The following is a 17287-nucleotide window of genomic DNA, read 5'->3' as shown; positions in this document are numbered from 1 at the left end:
AGAAAATAGAAAGAGAAATTAAGGAAACAATTCCATTCACCATTGCAACGAAAAGAATAAAATACTTAGGAATATATCTACCTAAAGAAACTAAAGACCTATATATAGAAAACCATAAAACACTGCTGAAAGAAATCAAAGAGGACACTAATAGATGGAGAAATATATGATGTTCATGAATCGGAAGAATCAATATAATGAAAATGAGTATACTACCCAAAACAATCTATGGATTCAATGCAATCCCTATCAAGCTACCAATGGTATTTTTCACAGAGCTAGAACAAATAATTTCACAATTTGTATGGAAATAAAAAAACCTCGAATAGCCAAAGCAATCTTGGGAAAGAAGAATGGAACTGGAGGAATCAACCTGCCTGACTTCAGGCTCTACTACAAAGCCACAGTCATCAAGACAGTATGGTACTGGCACAAAGACAGAAATATAGATCAATGGAACAAAATTGAAAGCCCAGAGATTAAATCCATGCACCTATGGACACCTTATCTTTGACAAAGGAGGCAAGAACATACAATGGATTAAAAACAATCTCTTTAACAAATGGTGCTGGGAAAACTGGTCAACCACTTGTAAAAGAATGAAACTAGAACCCTTTCTAACACCATACACAAAAATAAACTCAAAATGGATTAAAGATCTCAACATAAGACCAGAAACTATAAAACTCCTAGAGGAAAACATAGGCAAAACACTCTCTGACATACATCACAGCAGGATCCTCTATGACCCACCTCCCAGAATATTGGAAATAAAAGCAAAAATAAACAAATGGGACCTAATTAAACTTAAAAGCTTCTGCACAACAAAGGAAACTATAGGCAAGGTGAAAAGACAGCCTTCAGAATGGGAGAAAATAATAGCAAATGAAGCAACTGACAAACAACTAATCTCAAAAATATACAAGCAACTCCTACAGCTCAATTCCAGAAAAATAAATGACCCAATCAAAAAATAGCCAAAGAACTAGACATTTCTCCAAAGAAGACATACAGATGGCTAACAAACCATGAAACAAACCATGAAAAGATGTTCAACATCACTCATTATCAGAGAAATGCAAATCAAAACCACTATGAGGTACCATCTCACACCAGTCAGAATGGCTGCGATCCAAAAGTCTACAAGCAATAAATGCTGGAGAGGGTGTGGAGAAAAGGGAACCCTCTTACAATGTTGGTGGGAATGCAAACTAGTACAGCCACTATGGAGAACAGTGTGGAGATTCCTTTATTTATTTATTTTTTTTTTATTCCCAGGTTTCCCCTTTCTACCTATAATCCCCTACTGGGACTTTTATAACTACCTGTATAACTATTCTATTCTATCTCCATTACTTGGGCAAGCCTCGAACTCCTTATGCCTCTGTTTTCTCATGTATGAAATGGGTATAATAATAGTGCATATATCATATGTTATTTGGAGATTCCTTTAAAAATTGGAAATAGAACTGCCTTATGACCCAGCAATCCCACTGCTGGGCATACACCCTGAGGAAACCAGAACTGAAAGAAACACGTGTACCCCAATGTTCATCGCAGCACTATCTATAATAGCCAGCACATGGAAGCAACCTAGATGTCCATCAGCAGATGAATGGATAAGAAAGCTGTGATACATGTGCAGAATGGAATATTACTCAGCCATTAAAAAGAATACATTTGAATCAGTTCTAACGAGGTGGTTGAAACTGGAGCCTATTATATAGAGTGAAGTAAGCCAGAAAGAAAATCACCAATACAGTATACTAACGCATATATATGGAATTTAGAAAGATGGCAACGATAACCCTGTATGCAAGACAGCAGGAGACACAGATATATAGAACAGACTTTTGGACTCTGTGGGAGTGGGCAAGTGTGGGGTGATTTGGGAGAATAGCATTGAAACATGTATAATATCATATGTGAAATGAATCACCAGTCTAGGTTCGATGCATGATACAGGATGCTCAGGGCTGGTGCACTGGGATGAACCAGAGGGATGGTATAGGGAGGGAGGTGGGAGGGGGTTTCAGGATGGGGAACATGTGTACACCCGTGGTGGATTCATGTTGATGTATGGCAAAACCAATACAATATTGTAAAGTAATTAGCCTCCAATTAAAATAAATAAATTTATATTTAAAAAATTAACTTTAATGGACTATTTTGTTGGGATTAAACTTCTTTTCCTAAAAGATGTATTGAAATAGTAGATAAAGCTTTGCCATCCAAATAAATAAAATTATAGGCGGTTCTAATGATATTTATTGCAAGATTATGTGTGTGTGCTCAGTCGCTTAGTCGTGTCCAAATCTTTGGAGGACCACAGCCCTCCAGGCACCTCTGTCCACGGAATTTTCCAGGCAAGAATAGTGGAGTGGGTTTCCATTTCCTCCTCCAGGGGATCTTCCTGACCCAAGAATCAATCCATGCCTCCTGCATCTCCTACATTGGCAGGTGAATTCTTTATCACTAGCCACCTGGGAAGCTCTATTGCATGATGGCTGTGTGCCAAAAACCTTAATAACCTTCTGTGTATTAGCTCTTTTAATACACTTAGTATCCTATAAGGTAGGAATTACTAATTTTAATAGATGAGAGAATATTTGAGGTTCAGAGAGACTAGGACTTGAACCCTAAACTATCATGAGTCAGTAGGTATTACTAGAGATGAATGAGTAGGCATCACAGATGAGGAAACAAGAAGCCTCAGTTGCACAGGTGGGAATAAAGAAGTGGTTAATTACAAAGTTAGTGTCCAGCAAAGGAGGAAAAAATGCAAATGTGACTTTTGGAAGTGGAAATTTTTCTTTCCTGGGTTTCTGTCCATAGTTAACACTTACTGAGTGCTGACTCTGTACAGGGCTGCACATTTAATATTTGACATGTATTAGTTTATTACTTCTCACAATGGCCCAATCAAGTAATAGTATTATCTCATTTTACAGATGGAAACAGTGAGGCACAGAGAAAGGAAAAGGAGCTCGATGGAAACCACAAAGCCTGAGCCATGGAGCCAGGGAGTCTACATCACTAGCCATTAGAACATACTTAAGCTTGTTCCCAACATACTTCCAACTATTTATTGTCCAGGAAAATTATTTTTACTTATTTGAGCCTCCTAATTTATCTTAAATTTTTCTTCTAAATACCTTATTTAAGGAATTTCAGAGTTCATAAGCATGCCCAATAAAGAGCAGACAAAAGAAGAGAAATGTGATAAAACCAATTTTTGGTATTTCCTAGAAATCTGGGGAAGAATTTTGATAATAAACAACTTATAAAGCATGAAGAGTTTTTTTTTTAATTTTATCCTCTAGATATACATTAAATTTTTTATCATTATGATAAAAATGACTATTTTAAGGAGTAGTGATTATAACAACCGGGGGTGCCATTTACCAGGTGTTTACTCTATGCACAGCACTGTGGTAAGAGTTCCATAATCATTCACTTAAGCATCACATCATTCCATGAGGTGATTTTATCTTGGGAAATGATCTTAGTCTAAAAACACAGCAGGTAGGGGAGGAGCTAAGATGCCAGAGGAGTAGGACGGGGAGAACACTTTCTCCCCCAAAATTCATGAAAAGAACATTTAAACGCCGAGTAAATTCCACAAAACAACTTCTGAATGCCGGCAGAGGACATCAGGCACCCAGAAAAGCAACCCAAGTCTTCGAAAGGAGGTAGGGAAAAATATAAAAGACAGAAAAAGGGACAAAAGAGGGAGGGACGGAGTTCCGTCCCGGGAAGGGAGTCTTAAAAAGAGAGAAGTTTCCAAACACCAGGAAACCTTCTCACTGCCGAATCTGTGCCGAGCCTTGGAAGCACAGAGGGCAACATAACAGGGAGGAAAAATAAATAATTAAAACCCGCACATTGTGAGCCCTACGGTAACTCCCCCAGCGGAGAAGCAGCGCAGACGCCTGCATCCGCCATTAGCAAGCGGGGGCTGGGCAGGGAGGCACGGCGCGGGCTGCATCGCAAGAATCTGGCCAGAATACCCCGAGCACTATCTGAGCGAAATAATTTGGGCTAGCAAACCAGACTGTGGGATATCTACCATGCGAAAAGCCAACCCTAACCTAAGACACCACCAGACCTGCGCACAGAACAAAGGACTGAACAGAGATAGCCGGCGGCAGACCATCCCCCTCCGGTGAAAGGCAGCCAGAGCCGGAAGGGGACAATAGCAGCCCCAGAGAGACATTATCTATAAAACTGTAAGCAGGCTTCTTTGCTAACTAAAACTTCTTGGGGTCTGGACAGTCAACATCTGCCTGAGAAGGTGTGCCGGTACACAACTAGATAACCGAGCGGCGGGGAGGTGATAAGTCACAGCAATCGGGCGCGCAAAACACCTCATCACCTGAGCTGCTCGGATCTGGGAAGGGCACAAAACGCAGGCCCAACGGAGAGTCTGCGCCTCTGAGGACAACCCGAGTGCCTGAACCTGAGCGGCTTGGACCTGGGAAGTACAGGCAGCCCAGGCCGGCCGCGGATGGTTTGCGGCGGCGCAACCTAGAGCCTGAGCAGCATGGGCAGAGAGGCTACACGCGCCGTGAACAGGGGGCAGACCCAGTGTGGCTGAGGCACTGCGAACACACGCCAGTGATATTTGTTTGCAGCATCCCTCCCTACCTCCCCTCAGTGCGACTGAACAAGTGAGCCTATAAAAAAAAAAAAAATTAAGTCCTCTATTATTCCTTTAATTTCCACTTTTATAACCGATTACTTTGCAAAAAAAAAGAAGACCCTATTTTTTTTAAAGCAAACTTCATATATATTTTTTTAATAATTTTTTGACCTTTTTTTTCTTTTTCCTTCTTTTCTTTAACATTGTATTTTTGAAATTCCAAACTCTACTCTAGATTTTTAATTTTAGCTTTTTAGTATTTGTTATCAATTTTGTACCTATACTTTTTTTGTTTTTGTTTTTATATAATTTCTGTGACCCTTTTTTATTTTTTCTTTTTCTTTTTCTCTGTTTCTTTCTCTTCTTCTTTTAAATAACATTGTATATCTGAAATTCCAAACTCTATTCTAGATTTTTAATTTATGCTTTTTTGTATTTGTTATCAATTTTGTACCTGTTTTTTTTTGTTTGTTTGTTTGTTTGTTTTATAATTTATGCGACCTTGTTTGTTCTTGTTTGTTTTTTTTTTTTTCTTTCTTTTTCTTCTTCTTTTTTGAACATTGTATTTTTGAAATTCCAAACTCTACTCTAGATTTTTAACTTCTGCTTTTTGGTATTAGTTATCAATTTTGTACCTATATTTTCTTTATAATTTTTACAACCTTGTTTGTTTTTGTTTGTTCGTTTTTTCTCTCTTTCTTTTCCTTCTTCTTTTCTTTAACATCGTATTTTTGAAATTCCAAACTACTCTAGATTTTAAATTTTTGCTTTTATGTATTTGTTACCAATTGTACCTTTAAGAACCCAATCTTCAGTACCCATTTTTCACTAGGGAGCGAGATTACTGGCTTAACTGCTCTCTCTCCCTTTGGACTCTCCTTTTTCTCCACTAGGTCGCCTGTGTCTCCTCCCTAACCCCTCTCTACTCTACCCATCTCTGTGATTTTCTGTGTGTTCCAGACGGTGGAGAACACTTAGGGAACTGATTACTGACTGGATCTGTCTCCCTCCTTTTCATTCCCCCCATTTATCCTCCTGGCCACCTCTGCCACCTTCTTCCTTCTTCTCTTCTCTGTATAATTCTGTGAACTCTGAGTGGTCCAGCTGTGGAGTGCACATAAGGAAGAGATTACTGAATAGCCCACTCTCTCCTCTATTGATTCCACCTCATCTCATTCGGGTCACCTCTAACTCCCTCCTCACTCTTCTCTTCTCCATATAACACTGTAAACCTCTCTGGGCGAAACAAGTTTCAGGGCAAGACATACCGAGCAAATTCTCCAGCAGCAAGGAACACAGCCCTGAGCTCCAAGATACAGGCAGCCCAAAGTCACCCCAAAACCATAGACATCCCATAACTCATTACTGGACATTTCATTGCACTCCAGAGAGAAGAAATACAGCTCCACTCACCGGAACACCGACACAAGCTTCCCTAACCAAGAAACCTTGACAAGCCACCTGTACAAACCCACACAGAGTGAGGAAACGCCACAATAAATAGAACTCCACAAACTGCCAGAATACAGAAAGGACACTCCAAACTCAGCAATTTAAACAAGATGAAGAGACAGAGGAATACCCAGCAGGTAAAGGAACAGGATAAATGCCCACCAAACCAAACAAAAGAGGAAGAGATAGGGAATCTACCTGCTAAGGAATTCCGAATAATGATAGTGAAATTGATCCAAAATCTTGAAATCAAAATGGAATCACAGATAAATAGCTTGGAGACAAAGATTGAGAAGATGCAAGAAAGGCTTAACAAGGACCTAGAAGAAATAAAAAAGAGTCAATATAAAATGAATAATGCAATAAATGAAATTAAAAACACTCTGGAGGCAACAAATAGTAGAATAACAGAGGCAGAAGATAGGATTAGTGAGGTAGAAGATAGAATGGTAGAAATAAATGAATCAGAGAGGATAAAAGAAAAACGAATTAAAAGAAATGAGGACAATCTCAGAGACCTCCAGGACAATATTAAACGCTACAACATTCGAATCATAGGGGTCCCAGAAGAAGAAGACAAAAAGAAAGACCATGAGAAAATACTTGAGGAGATAATAGTTGAAAAGTTCCCTAAAATGGGGAAGGAAATAATCACCCAAGTCCAAGAAACCCAGAGAGTCCCAAACAGGATAAACCCAAGGCAAAACACCCCAAGACACATATTAATCAAATTAATAAAGATTAAACACAAAGAACAAATATTAAAAGCAGCAAGGGAAAAACAACAAATATCACACAAGGGAATTCCCATTAGGATAACAGCTGATCTTTCAATAGAAACTCTTCAAGCCAGGAGGAAATGGCAAGACATACTTAAAGTGATGAAAGAAAATAACCTACAGCCCAGATTATTGTACCCAGCAAGGATCTCATTTAAATATGAAGGAGAAATCAAAAGCTTCTCAGACAAGCAAAAGCTGAGAGAATTCAGCACCACCAAAGCAGCTCTCCAACAAATACTAAAGGATATTCTCTAGACAGGAAACACAAAAACAGTGTATAAACTCGAACCCAAAACAATAAAGTAAATGTCAATGGGATCATACTTACCAGTAATTACCTTAAACGTAAATGGGTTGAATGCCCCAACCAAAAGACAAAGACTGGCTGTATGGATACAAAAACAAGACCCCTACATATGTTGTCTACAAGAGATCCACCTCAAAACAGGGGACACATACAGACTGAAAGTGAAGGGCTGGAAAAAGATTTTCCATGCAAATAGGGACCAAAAGAAAGCAGGAGTAGCAATACTTATATCAGATAAAATAGACTAAAACAAAGGCTGTGAAAAGATACAAAGATGGTCACTACATAATGATCAAAGGATCAATCCAAGAAGATATAACAATTATAAATATATATGCACCCAACACAGGAGCGCCGCAATATATAAGACAAATGCTAGCAAGTATGAAAGGAGAAATTAACAACAACACAATAATAGTGGGAGACTTTAATACCCCACTCACACCTATGGATAGATCAACTAAACAGAAAATTAACAAGGAAACACAAACGTTAAACGATACAATAGACCAGTTAGACCTAATTGATATCTATAGGACATTTCATCCCAAAACAATGAATTTCACCTTTTTCTCAAGTGCACATGGAACCTTCTCCAGGATAGATCACATCCTGGGCCATAAATCTAGCCTTGGTAAATTCAAAAAAATAGAAATCATTCCAAGCATCTTTTCTGACCACAATGCAGTACGATTAGATCTCAATTACAAGAGAAAAACTATTAAAAATTCCAACATATGGAGGATGAACAACACCCTGCTGAATAACCAACAAATCACAGAAGAAATCAAAAAAGAAATCAAAATTTGCATAGAAACTAATGAAAATGAAAACACAAAAACTCAAAACCTGTGGGACACTTTAAAAGCAGTCCTAAGGGGAAAGTTCATAGCAATACAGGCATACCTCAAGAAACAAGAAAAAAGTCAAATAAATAACCTAAGCCTACACCTAAAGCAACTAGAAAAGGAAGAAATAAAGAACCCCAGGGTTAGTAGAAGAAAGAAATCTTAAAAATTAGGGCAGAAATAAATGCAAAAGAAACAAAAGAGACAATAGCAAAAATCAACAAAGCCAAAAGCTGGTTCTTTGAAAGGATAAATAAAATTTACAAACCATTAGCCAGACTCATCAAGAAACAAAGGGAGAAAAATCAAATCAATAAAATTAGAAATGAAAATGGAGAGATCACAACAGAGAACACAGAAATACAAAGGATCATAAGAGACTACTATCAACAATTATATGCCAATAAAATGGACAACGTGGAAGAAATGGACAAATTCTTAGAAAAGTACAACTTTCCCAAACTGGACCAGGAAGAAATAGAAAATCTTAACAGACCCATCACGAGCACAGAAATTGAAACTGTAATCAAAAATCTTCCAGCAAACAAAAGCCCAGGTCCAGACGGCTTCACAGCTGAATTCTACCAAAAATTTAGAGAAGAGCTAACACCTATCCTGCTCAAACTCTTCCAAAAAATTGCAGAGGAAGGTAAACTTCCATATCCATTCTATGAGGCCACCAGCACCCTAATACCAAAACCTGACAAAGATCCCACAAAAAAAGAAAACGACAGGCCAATATCACTGATGAACATAGATGCAAAAATCCTTAATAAAATTCTAGTAATCAGAATCCAACAACACATTAAAAAGATCATACACCATGACCAAGTGGGCTTTATCCCAGGGATGCAAGGATTCTTCAATATCCGCAAATCAATCAATGTTATACACCACATTAACAAATTGAAAAACAAAAACCATATGATTATCTCAATAGATGCAGAGAAAGCCTTTGACAAAATTCAACATCCATTTATGATAAAAACTCTCCAGAAAGCAGGAATAGAAGGAACATACCTCAACATAATAAAAGCTATATATGACAAACCCACAGCAAACATTATCCTCAATGGTGAAAAATTGAAAGCATTTCCTCTAAAGTCAGGAACAAGACAAGGGTGCCCACTTTCATCACTACTACTCAACATGGTTTTCAAAGATGTTTTAGCCACCAGCAATCAGAGAAGAAAAAGAAATAAAAGGAATCCAAATTGGAAAAGAAGAAGTCAAACTCTCACTGTTTGCAGATGACATGATCCTTTACATAGAAAACCCTAAAGACTCTACCAGAAAATTACTAGAACTAATCAATGATTATAGTAAAGTTGCAGGATATAAAATCAACACACAGAAATCCCTTGCATTCCTATACACTAATAATGAGAAAACTGAAAGAGAAATTAAGGAAACAATTCCATTCACCATTGCAACGGAAAGAATAAAATACTTAGGAATATATCTACCTAAAGAAACTAAAGACCTATATATAGAAAACTATAAAACACTGGTGAAAGAAATCAAAGAGGACACTAAGAGATGGAGAAATATACCATGTTCATGGATTGGAAGAATCAATATAGTGAAAATGAGTATACTACCCAAAGCAATCTATAGATTCAATTCAATCCCTATCAAGCTACCAACGGTATTCTTCACAGAGCTAGAACAAATAATTTCACAATTTGTATGGAAATACAAAAAACCTCGAATAGCCAAAGCTATCTTGAGAAAGAAGAATGGAACTGGAGGAATCAACCTACCTGACTTCAGGCTCTATTACAAAGCCACAGTTATCAATACAGTATGGTACTGGCACAAAGACAGAAATATTGATCAATGGAACAAAGTAGAAAGCCCAGAGATAAATCCACACACCTATGGACACCTTATCTTTGACAAAGGAGGCAAGAATATACAATGGATTAAAGACAATCTCTTTAACAAGTGGTGCTGGGAAAACTGGTCAACCACTTGTAAAAGAATGAAACTAGAACACTTTCTAACACCATACACAAAAATAAACTCAAAATGGATTAAAGATCTAAACATAAGACCAGAAACTATAAAACTCCTAGAGGAGAACATAGGCAAAACACTCTCCGACATACATCACAGCAGGATCCTCTATGACCCACCTCCCAGAATATCGGAAATAAAAGCAAAAGTAAACAAATGGGACCTAATTAAACTTAAAAGCTTCTGCACAACAAAGGAAACTATTAGCAAGGTGAAAAGACAGCCTTCAGAATGGGAGAAAATAATAGCAAATGAAGCAACGGACAAACAACTAATCTCAAAAATATACAAGCAACTCCTACAGCTCAATTCCAGAAAAATAAACGACCCAATCAAAAAATGGGCCAAAGAACTAAATAGACATTTCCCCAAGAAGACATACAGATGGCTAACAAACACATGAAAAGATGCTCAACATCACTCATTATCAGAGAAATGCAAATCAAAACCACTATGAGGTACCATTTCACGCCAGTCAGAATGGCTGCTATCCAAAAGTCTACAAGCAATAAATGCTGGAGAGGGTGTGGAGAAAAGGGAACTCTCTTACACTGTTGGTGGGAATACAAACTAGTACAGCCACTATGGAGAACAGTGTGGAGATTCCTTTAAAAATTGGAAATAGAACTGCCTTATGACCCAGCAATCCCACTGCTGGGCATACACACTGAGGAAACCAGAAGGGAAAGAGACACGTGTACCCCAATGTTCATCACAGCACTGTTTATAATAGCCAGGACATGGAAGCAACCTAGATGCCCATCAGCAGATGAATGGATAAGAAAGCTTTGGTACATATACACAATGGAGTATTACTCAGCCATTAAAAAGAATACATTTGAATCAGTTCTAATGAGATGGATGAAACTAGAACCTATTATACAGAGTGAAGTAAGCCAGAAAGAAAAACACCAATACAGTATACTAATGCATATATATGGAATTTAGAAAAATGGTAACAATAACCCTGTATACGAGACAGCAAAAGAGACACTGATGTAGAGATCAGTCTTATGGACTCTGTGGGAGTGGGAGAGGGTGGGGAGATTTGGGAGAATAGCATTGAAACATGTATAATATCATGTAAGAAACGAGTCGCCAGTCCAGGTTTGATGCACGGTACTGGATGCTTGGGGCTGGTGCACTGGGATGACCCAGAGGGAGGGTAGGGGAGGGAAGAGGGAGGAGGGTTCAGGATGGGGAACGTGGGTATACCTGTGGCGGATTCATTTCGATATTTGGCAAAACTAATACAATATTGTAAAGTTTAAAAATAAAATAAAATAATAAAAAATAAATAAATAAAAACACAGCAGGTAGAATAGAAGCCCAAATCATTGATTGATGCAGATTTAGACATCCATATTTATCAGGAAAAGTATGATACCCTGGTGAAAAGTTTCAGGTGATAGGAATGCAACCAGCACTTAGTAACTATGTGTAGTATCTATCTTAGTATCTAGCCTGCTATGAAAGGGGGTCAAAAGTTGAGGACATGCAGATTCACAGAGTTTGGGCCAACACCTCCAGAGTTTATGATCTCAGATGGATACAGTTCCATGTGATCTGCACAAGGCACGGCAGAAACACAGGGAAGAACATGGGAATCCTTTACTGAAACTTTGAAGAAGAGATTGACAACTGAATTTCACATGCTAGAGAAACAGAGAACATGAATAATTTGGGGTAGCAATCACAATCCCTGTAAATTTTGACCAAAAGGGAGCTGGGCTGAGAAGGTAGAATGGCTTGTCCAAGTTAGCACCAGGTGTTCTGTGTCCTCTTAGAACCAGCACCCCATATTCACCAACCCAGAGCCTCGACACTTTGTTGCCCAGGGCAGCTGTTCCCAGCATGTCTCTGGCAGATGCATTAGCAGAGTAATGCCTACATCAGAGAGACTTGGGTTATCATTTCACAGCTCTTCCAGATAAGTTTTCTCAGATGCTCTTCACAACCATTTGTGTATGAGAAAAGCAAGAACTTTCATTTCCATTTATAGGTAAGAAAATGGCAAGCTAGGAAGGTAAGTGGTTGTCCTAAGTTTTCCTAGGAAGGTACTACAGGTCATGAAGAAAGACAGGACGAATCTGACTCGGGAAATCCCAGAGACACAGTTGTATGTAGAGGAGCCTGAAAGGAGAAGGAAATGTCCAGAACTGTGACTCTGTGTCCAGGAGCCCTTGTGAACCAAACTGCATTATATGGATGGAGACATGTGCTTTTCCTGTTTTTCCCCATCTGCTGTGGGTATCAATATAAAACTCAGAATGAAGAGCATGGAATCTGATGGAACAAATTCCAATCATAAGTGGAGAAATATAGGTCTGTCTGACCTCCCTTCTATTATACTTACAGTTGTAAATTTTCTTACAGCCATAGGATTAACTAATGCATCCCACTTTGCTATACCCTTTTCTCATGGGGAGGGGTCCTTCCTTCTGTGTGTGATCTTAAGTCATGAAGTTTGCCATCAGTAGTTGTCAGGAAAAAAGGTCTTCTGAAATGTCAATTATAAAAAATCCAAATTACAGTTTTTTAGTAGACTCACATTATTTTATTGGACAATATTCACCAGTTTCAATAGGCTGGCTCTCCCTAGGTAAGGGCCTTTTATGACCAACCCAGAATGGCAGATAACCTAGGAAGAAGAGGTAAGATCAAAATGAAGGGCTCCACATGAGCTGTGCCAATACTTTTTCCTTGAGTCACCATTAAAGACCTGTAACTGTTGCTCTCAGAAGCTCCCAAGTTAGGGCCTTCAGATTTCATGCTCCTAAATTCTGAAGCAATTCAAATAGGCTTTTAATAAGTTTTATTTCTATTTACAGGTCATACTCTAACCAGCCTTATAGTGGATATTGGGCTTCTGTTGTGGGTCAGCTGGTAAAGAATACACCTGCAATGCGGGAGACCTGGGTTCAATCCCTGGGTTGGGAAGATTCTCTGGAGAAGGGAAAGGCTACCCACTCCAGTATTTCGGCCTGGATAATTCCATGGACTGTATAGTCCATGGGGTTGCAAAGAATGGACACGACTGAGCAACTTTCAGTTTCATAGTGGATATTACATATTATATTAACATATATAAAATGTATGAGCTTATATTTAAATTTATTTACACATATACATTTATGAGACATTTATTGCCAGCTGCCTCAAACTGTTAACAGAAGTTGTAGAAGACAAAAATAGTATCCAAACAAAAAGTCAACACTCTAAAGAAGGAAACAGCAGATTCCTCTGTGTGACAGAGATCCCTTCCTTGAAGCCAGTCTCATTTCTTTCTTCCACATTCTCATGAATTTTATTGAGCCTAATCCTAGCTACACACACAATTCTCCTCACATGATTGGATTTCAGGCCCATCTGATGGCCCATATAACCATAGCCAGTGCTTCTCTACTTCTGTCTCACTATGGCACAAAGACAATGATGTGTGTACAAGAAACATGTTGACCCAGAAGTGACCCAAGTCCTGATGCTCCAGGAAATAAGGGGAATTATTATTTTGATATGCTTATTTCCCACTTGGAGCACACCAGTTGGGAATTCTACCAGAAGTCATGAATCTACATGAATAAATAGAAACAATTTTTTGGATGAATCTTTCACTTGAGAATATATGGTGATTTTTCACGATTCAGAATAATTATTTAGTTTGCAGAATATGATAACTACACCCAGAGAAGAAATTCCATTAGCCTGATATTGTGCTGAGATGGTGTTTAGTGTTAACATTCTTGAATATTAATAGGGAGGGTAAGACTCTATACCAGCTGGATTTAAGATTGCAGGAGAAATATCAACAACCTCAGATATGCAGATGATACCACCCTAATGGCATAAAGAGAAAATAAACTAAAGAGCATCTTGATGAGTGTGAAAGAAGAGAGTGAAAAAGATACCTTAAAACTAAATATTCAAAAAACGACCATGGCATCCAGTCCTAACACTTCATGGCAAATAGAAGGGGGAAAAGAGGAAGCAGTGACAGACTTTTATTTTCTTGGGCTCCAAAATCACTGCAGACAGTGACTGCAGCCATGAAATTAAAAGACGCCTGCTCCTTAGTTGGAAGAAAAGCTATGACTAAGCTAGACAGCATATTAAAAAGCAAAGACATCACTTTGCCAACAAAGATCTATATAGTCAAATCTACGGTTTTTCCAGTAGTCATGTATGGATGTGAGAGTTGGACCATAAAGAAGCCTGAGTACTGAAGAATTGATGCCTTTGAGTTGTGGCATTGGAGAAGGCTCTTGAGAGTCCCTTGGACTGCAAGGGGATCAAATCAGTCAATCTTAAAGGAAATCAACCCTTAATATTCATTGGAAGGACTGATGCTGAAGCTGAAGCTCAAAAACTTTGGCCACCTAATGCAAAGAGCCAACTCATTGGAAAAGATCCTGATGCTGGGAAAGACTGAAGACAGGAGAAGGGGGTGACAGAGGATGAGGTTGGAAGGCATCACCAACTCAATGAACATGAGCTTGAGCAAACTATAGGAGATAGTGAAGGACAAGGAAGCCTGGGGTGCTGCAGTCCATGGGGTTACAAAGAGTCAGACACAACTTAGCAAGTGAACAACAATGATTGTTTTTGTTCAAGTATTATTGGTCACCTTATTATTATTAACCTTTTCTTTGTAAGTAACACATGTTTTATCAGAAAAAAAGGTGCAGTAAGTATTTGTCCTTTATGGTAATACAGTGCATAATTTAGTTCATCTTGGCAATCTTTCCATGAGAGATGCTTGTTTCTATTATGAAATATGCTTAAAGTAAAGGGAATCCACACCAGACACCTGGAAGGCAGAGGGAGAACCACTCACCCAGCATGTCACTGCTTCAGACCAACCTTGACGTGACTGTGCAGACACTCCTGCCCCAGGTGTTACTCATGTTAACTCAGCCTCTCAATCACAGCCACACCTTTCTCTCACAAACATGGTATTTATTTAAGATTATAGGACACATCACCAGGCTGAAAGGCCCACCATCAGCCCCTGTGAAAAAGCCTTGAGAAACAGGCTCTCTGTTCTTCCCTGTGGAGAACTCTTACAGGGCTGATACATTACCTGAAAGAAAACTTGAAATGATGAGGGCAGCGAGTCATCCATATGTCCAATGTCTTTGGAGAAACGGTTTAAAATTCTTCCTGTAAGAACAGGATATGAGAAATTACTCTTTCACCTAGACAGGCCTTTCAAGACAAACAATTCATGATGAAATAAAATAATATTTTAAATACATGTTTTTTTAATGTATTTCATAATCACATGAAATGAACTGATGTCAGTGGTAAAGAAGGAAAAAATAGCGTAATACCTAAAAAAGAAATCAAAATACCACCAAATAGCAGTGGGTGGGATTGAAATTGGCCCCCCTGGTTTTTAAAAGAATGGCAGGGGGGAAGGTAAGGAATCTTGTGGAAGGGTTGATGGATTTTTTTTTTTTTTAATAAATTTATTTATTTTAATTGGAGGTTAATTATTTTACAATATTGTATTGGTTTTACCATATATCAAAGACTTCATTCCAAGTACTTCTTATCACTGATTTTATTTACCTTCTCAAAATCCACTAAAACAGTGTATCCTAAATGCTGCAGAATTGGAATATGAGAATTTCTAATATCTACTGCTTTTAATGACTTAATTCAAACAACCCTCAAGCTACACATGTTTTATCAGAAAAAAAAAGGTGCAGTACATATTTGTCCCTTAAGTATATATACACACACAATCTATTTGAGTATAGCAACTCCTAGGAAATGTTTTTATCTACCTGTCTCAGCTTCGTTTATAATTGAAGCTTCAGGAAGTCAACCTGAAGGTGAGATGTGGGACCTCTATCCGCTCTTCTTGACCTTGGTCACAGATAGCCTTCCCATCAACCCACAACTGGACAGTGAATGAGCAGCGGCTGGGGCTGAGTTTCCACTGCTGGGATGTGAGGCTCTGCTGTTGTCCACAGGGTGTCTGGTTCACTGGAAGCACAGAGTGTACCTACACCAAGAGCTGGGGTCACTGGAGGCTTTCACCCTTGGTCAGGCCAGCAATATACAGGCTGGGCCTTCAATTTTCCTGTCTCAGGCTTAGGAAATACAGATGAAGAAACTGTCTTTTAGTGACGCCTTTGGCAGATCTGGTGACAACTCTTCGATATTCCAAGAATGCCCACTTTAGAGGGTGATTCTCGGGATTAAATAGGCTCTTGCAGGTGAAAGAACCCGGTCACGATGCCAGGTAAGTTACCAGGCGCTCAACCACCAAGGTGAGATGATGATTCTGACCCCCAGGTTCTGCAGCATCACGTCCCCTGGGAAAGTCCACCAGGTGCTACAGGAGGGTCCACTTGGTAAAATTCAGATTCTGACTCAGGAGTGCTGGGGGAGCCAGAGAGTCTGCATTTCCACCAAGCTGCCACATGACACCCTTTCTGCAGTTTCCCAGATCACATTTTGAGGGGCAAGAGGTTAGGTTATTAAATCAGTTCTGCTTTAGGAACATTACAATCAAATGGGTTATTTTCCAGATATTCTAGTGAATTTTGTGAACTGCATAGTCTATTTTTTAAGATTTATTTATTTATTTAATTTTTGGCTGTGCTGGATCTCCATTGCTGCACATGGGCTTTCTCTAGTTGTGTCGCGGTGGCTTCTTTTGTTACTGAGCATGGGCTTTAGGCACACAGGCTTCAGCAGTTGTGTACATGGACTTAGTTGCCCCACGGCATGTGGAATCTTCCCAGACCAGGGATTGAACCAGTGACCCCTGCACTGGCAAGTGGATTCTTAGCCACCAGACCACCAGGGAAACCCTGCATAGACATTTTTTAATTTCTCAAAGCAGTAATACCAAAATAAGGAAAATATATGTCAGAAAATGTTAAAGATATAGTTTATATGCAGATGGTTCCATCAATGGAAGAATACAACTATCTAACATAGGCAGAATTTGGAAACACAGTAAATACAATTCAGCTTAGAAAATGTTTAAAGCAATGATAGAATTTTTTTTAATGAAAAGGCTACTCAGAGATGAACAGTACATGAAAACCATCCCTTTACCTTTCACCAGATGTGGTTGACAAGGTCTGAGAGACTGAGGATTGGCAAAGTTCATAAAACACAAGGAAAACAAAAACAATGAGAAAAACCATCTCCCCACACAGCAACTACAAAAACTGAAAAATATCAAATATCATCAAAAAACTAAACTCTTATGTACCAA

The 17287-nt window shown here is 38.7% G+C and overlaps 1 protein-coding gene across 1 annotated transcript in view; it reads right to left on the bottom strand.

The window, feature by feature from the left end:
- The window catches only part of LOC784305 (ATP-binding cassette sub-family C member 4-like), a 251837-nt gene that overhangs the window by 72782 nt on the left and 161768 nt on the right, over positions 1–17287 (bottom strand). The window contains exon 19 of the mRNA XM_059892172.1: positions 15131–15210. Coding sequence (XP_059748155.1) covers positions 15131–15210 — 80 coding nt within the window. The remainder of the gene's footprint in view (positions 1–15130; positions 15211–17287) is intronic.

The sequence above is a fragment of the Bos taurus genome, chromosome 12, assembly GCF_002263795.3.
Source record: "Bos taurus isolate L1 Dominette 01449 registration number 42190680 breed Hereford chromosome 12, ARS-UCD2.0, whole genome shotgun sequence".
Taxonomy (NCBI): Eukaryota; Metazoa; Chordata; class Mammalia; order Artiodactyla; family Bovidae; genus Bos; species Bos taurus.
The sequence above is the reverse complement of the archived record's forward strand: the minus strand, read 5'-3'. Positions and strand labels throughout refer to the sequence as shown.